The 4,182-nt window shown below is 45.8% G+C and overlaps 1 protein-coding gene across 1 annotated transcript in view; it reads left to right on the forward strand.

Annotated features, from left to right (window-relative positions):
- The first annotated feature begins 2,727 nt into the window (after positions 1–2,727).
- Positions 2,728–4,182, forward strand: part of LOC109532423 (histamine H3 receptor) — a 10,677-nt gene continuing 9,222 nt past the window's right edge. Inside the window, exons 1-2 of the mRNA XM_019897317.1 lie at positions 2,728–3,540; positions 3,971–4,137. Of these exons, the coding sequence (XP_019752876.1) occupies positions 3,306–3,540; positions 3,971–4,137 (402 nt within the window). The 5' untranslated portion in view covers positions 2,728–3,305. The remainder of the gene's footprint in view (positions 3,541–3,970; positions 4,138–4,182) is intronic.

The following is a 4,182-nucleotide window of genomic DNA, read 5'->3' on the forward strand; positions in this document are numbered from 1 at the left end:
TTATCCTCAGGAGGGAAGCACCTTGAGCTGCGCAGAGCCGACACGGGGTGCAGTTGATGGGAATTACTTACCTTTGTAGTCGCCTTGTGGGTGAGAGCTGATGTTTTAAAATTCTGCTTCAACTATGGTCAAACAAAAAAAACCCAAAAGATTGAAAGGCAACCTCGGATTTGTTTCCCTTTGAATTTAATTGTTACTGGGTCAGACTGTCACGGTTGTCGTAATAAGACAAATCAATTGGATAAGAGGGTGGATGTTTTTGAGAGGCTGTCGGCAATGATCGATCGCATCGTTTACTGACTGCGCCTGGGAATTTTGATGACACGAAGTCTCCGCGCTTTATCTTTCCTACATTAAAATGAATGAACATGCCATGAATCCGTTCCAGCCTTCCCAAAAGTAAAACTACAAAAAATGTTTGTCATGCGTTTTGTGTTCAGGGCGCAGTGTCATAATGAAGACATACAAACATGCAGAGTGTCACCATAGACAAGTGCAAAAAGAAGCTCACCATTGTTACCACTCCCTGCATGGATTTTTATTTTCTTTGGTCACAAAAAAAAAAAAAAACAAAGAAAATGCAAAAAGGATTGATCCTCACCAAATTAAAAGCACTCCAAATGTTGATATTTGGCGCGACATATTAACGGGAAAAAAAATCTCACTTGTATGACCTCAGGCGGTTCGATTTTGGAGGTTTTTGCTGTACTCATTTTCCAGAATATTTAGTGTGTGCGTGGTTGAGTGTAATGAATGATGCACATGTGTTCTTTGTAGACATGAGAGCACGGTGTACCTTTATATATCGTGTTAGTCACACCAATTTTAACCTAACTATGGAAAAAAGGATAAAAAAATTCCGGGTGAGGCTGCAAGTCTCGCCTATTAGTCATCTCTTCCTCACCAGGAGGCGTTCGATTAGCAGCTGATTAGGCTCCAAAGTCCAATCAAGATAAATGTCCGTTGTATTCAACTCAGCTCTCTCTGTTCAACAATGCATCACTGCTCAATGAAAATCATAAAACTTTTTTGGGGGGGTGCAGGGAGCAACAAAAAAGTTTTTGATCTCACCCAAAAGAAACATGCACCAATTTCACCAAGTCAATTTGTGTCATGCTTGGCTCAATATTTTACCGGATATGTATTGCCCCCAACGTAAAGATGTACCGCATTTTCCGCACTATCAGGCGCACCTAAAAACGTTCAGTTTTCTCAAAAGCCAACAGTGTGCCTCATAATCTGATGCGCCTTATATACGGATCAATATTCTGATTTCCTGGACGTAGTATTTTAAATGTTCTGTAAAGCGATTTGTTACAGCTGCAGCGTTTGTGAACGCGCTATATAAATAAAGCTGTATTGTATTGTATTCCCTTTAGCGTAGCTCCATCTAGTGGATGCATTATGCAACTGTGCCTTATAATGCGGTGCGCCCTAAGAAATGAAAATTTGTTTCGTGCACCTTATACTCCGAAGCACCTTATAATGCGAAAAATACGGTACGGGAAAAAAAAAAACAACAGCTCAGCAAATTGTTTTGGCGCAAGCTACTTTCTAGATTTGTTGGTCAGTGTTGCCATAAAGGTCACCAGCAATCATGCGCAACTCAAATTCTTTTTATTGTAGTTGCTGTTGTTCTTCATTTTTTTTTTTTAAATCTGAAACTAGCCAAAGCAATAACAAGAGGTTATTCAGTGTTCAATATGCGCTTCATCTAAAAAGAACAATCACGATTTCCACGGGCTACACGAGCCATTGCAAGTTGAGCTGATGGAGCCTTCATTTATTAAATTTCACCGCGGATTTGCATATTTTTACACAGCGGATGACTGCGCTGGCATCTTTGACAATTTGTTATTAGACTTTGAACACTCGGGGCATGGGGGGGGGGTGTGATTTGGATGCTCCAATTTGGAAATAAATAAATAACTAAAAAAAATAAGACACTGATACTTCGCCTGGAGACAACGCAGTCCTTTCTCAGCTTTGATGTTCTCATGTCGGTGCATGCGTTAATCTCACCGTCGGTGCACACATGCAGGGTCAGAAAGAGGGTCTTCATTGGCGGGGGGGTCGTGGGGGGGGTTGTACATCTGTCATGAGATGGACCCTAAACGACGACGAGGCTTACACAAGTTCACGAGGAGTGGACCTTTTCAAGGTTTGTGATTGCACACTGCAGGCATGATGAGGAGGCTGAGGACAAAGAGGCGCCCGCTGCCGCCGCCGCCACCGCCCGGATGCTTTCTTTCCTTCACAATAAAAGAGCACGTGCGGCGGATGACGAATTGGTGGGAGGGGTGGGGGGCTGCAGCCCCCCATCCCTCCCCCGTGACCGTTGTGAAGATAAGCTAATCGAAAAATGGATGGATGGATGATTAGAGTCCAGACAACTTTCTTCTGCATCATTTTCCTCCTGGCTTGCGAGACAAAGTCAAACTTCCCAAAGGTAGGCAAAACTTTCATGCGATGGGATTTGATTAAAAAAAACAAAACAAACAAACTCATAACTTGGTTTTCACCTGAGTTTTCTCTTTCATATTGCTTAAAAATATGAATTAGCCAATAAATAATCTTTACAGTGGTTTTAAGTACAGATGTGTGTCACATCGGCCACCCGGACAATCGGGTCATTCACACTTTATTTCAAATGTTTTGGCCGCATCATTCAAACATATTCCTGTGACTTTTCTTTTCACTCTACTTGAATGTGAGTGCATACAAATGCAAAAAAAAATAAAAATAAAAAAATCATTGACGCTTTCCAGATATTTCCGAAAGTATTTTTCTCCATGCTTGTTCGAAAGCATGTCTCTGTGTGTGACCTTGTATAGTACGTGATGACGAAAACGCTTTTATTGTGGAGATCTAAGCGGAAGTGGAACGCGGTTGTAAAACGGCCGCTGGGTAAAAAAGAAAAAAAGCAACGTGCGCTCACACCTCTCGTGCGCACAAGGAATAAAGGCGCGCGCCACGCGCGAGGACGATCTTCTTTGCGCTCCGCCGTCCACGAGGTGACCAGAGGACGCCTCTCTTTTTATTTATTTATTTATTATCCTTTTTTTTTTTTTTTAATTTCAACAGTGCCCCCTTTTCCTTTTCTTCTTGCCAAAACTTATCCAAAGTCCTGAAACAGACAATGGCACGTAATGACGCGCCGGCGTCTCCCCAAATGTTTTTGGGGCAGCTCGGTGAAGCGCGCCGCTGAACTTGGCGAGTGCGACGAAGGTGAGAGCGGGGGCGGGGAGGGCTAAAGGGGGCGTGGGGGGTGCGACGGTGAGGATGCTGCGGGAGCCCCGCTAACCATGGGCGTGTTGGAGTCCAACTCCAGCGGTAACTTGACCCCGGCGGTGTCCGGCGGCGGCGGGCAGCCACTGTCGGGCTACCTTGCGCTGCTTCTCTCGGTGCTGATGGTGACGTTGGTGGCCACGGTGGTGGCGGGCAACGCGCTGGTCATCCTGGCGTTCGTCGTGGACAAAACCCTCCGAACTCAGAGCAACTACTTCTTCCTCAACCTGGCCATATCTGATTTCCTCGTGGGTGAGTTGGCCCCTTTGTGTCTAGCCTTTTTTTTTTTTTTTTGCACTCACATTTTGGATAATTCCCCCCCCCCCGGCCCCCCCTCGCGCTCTCTCCGTTTCTGCCTCCTTCAAGTCTTTTGTTCCTCCCTGCAATTATCTCCCAATCACTCACTACGGAGTGGCCAATTTATCTTCAAAACAGCTAAAAATAGATTCATTTTTTTTAATGAATTGAGGAGGGGTTCTTCCTCACACCCTCTTTGTGCTGCTCTTATCTGCAGCGCTGAGGGTGAATTAACCCCCCCCCCCCCTTTCAATCAAACCACTGCAGGAAATCTGATTGCATTCCCAAAACGTTCTTCGTCTCCTCTCCCTCGCGTGAGCAAACTGGCATGATTGCCCTTCTCATTGTCATCCTCATCATGATGTGCATGATGGTGTGCTCCTAGGCGCCTTCTGCATCCCGGTGTACATCCCGTACAACTTGACGGGCAGGTGGATGCTGGGCAAGGGTTTGTGCAAGGTGTGGCTGGTCATGGACTACCTGCTCTGCACCGCCTCCGTGTTCAACATTGTGCTCATCAGCTACGACCGCTTCCTGTCTGTCACTAGAGCGGTGAGTACCACCGCCGACCCCCCCCCCACCCCCGCGCCTCCCCCA

Source organism: Hippocampus comes, unplaced genomic scaffold, assembly GCF_001891065.2.
Source record: "Hippocampus comes isolate QL1 unplaced genomic scaffold, H_comes_QL1_v1.1 scaffold22, whole genome shotgun sequence".
In the NCBI taxonomy this organism is placed as follows: domain Eukaryota; kingdom Metazoa; phylum Chordata; class Actinopteri; order Syngnathiformes; family Syngnathidae; genus Hippocampus; species Hippocampus comes.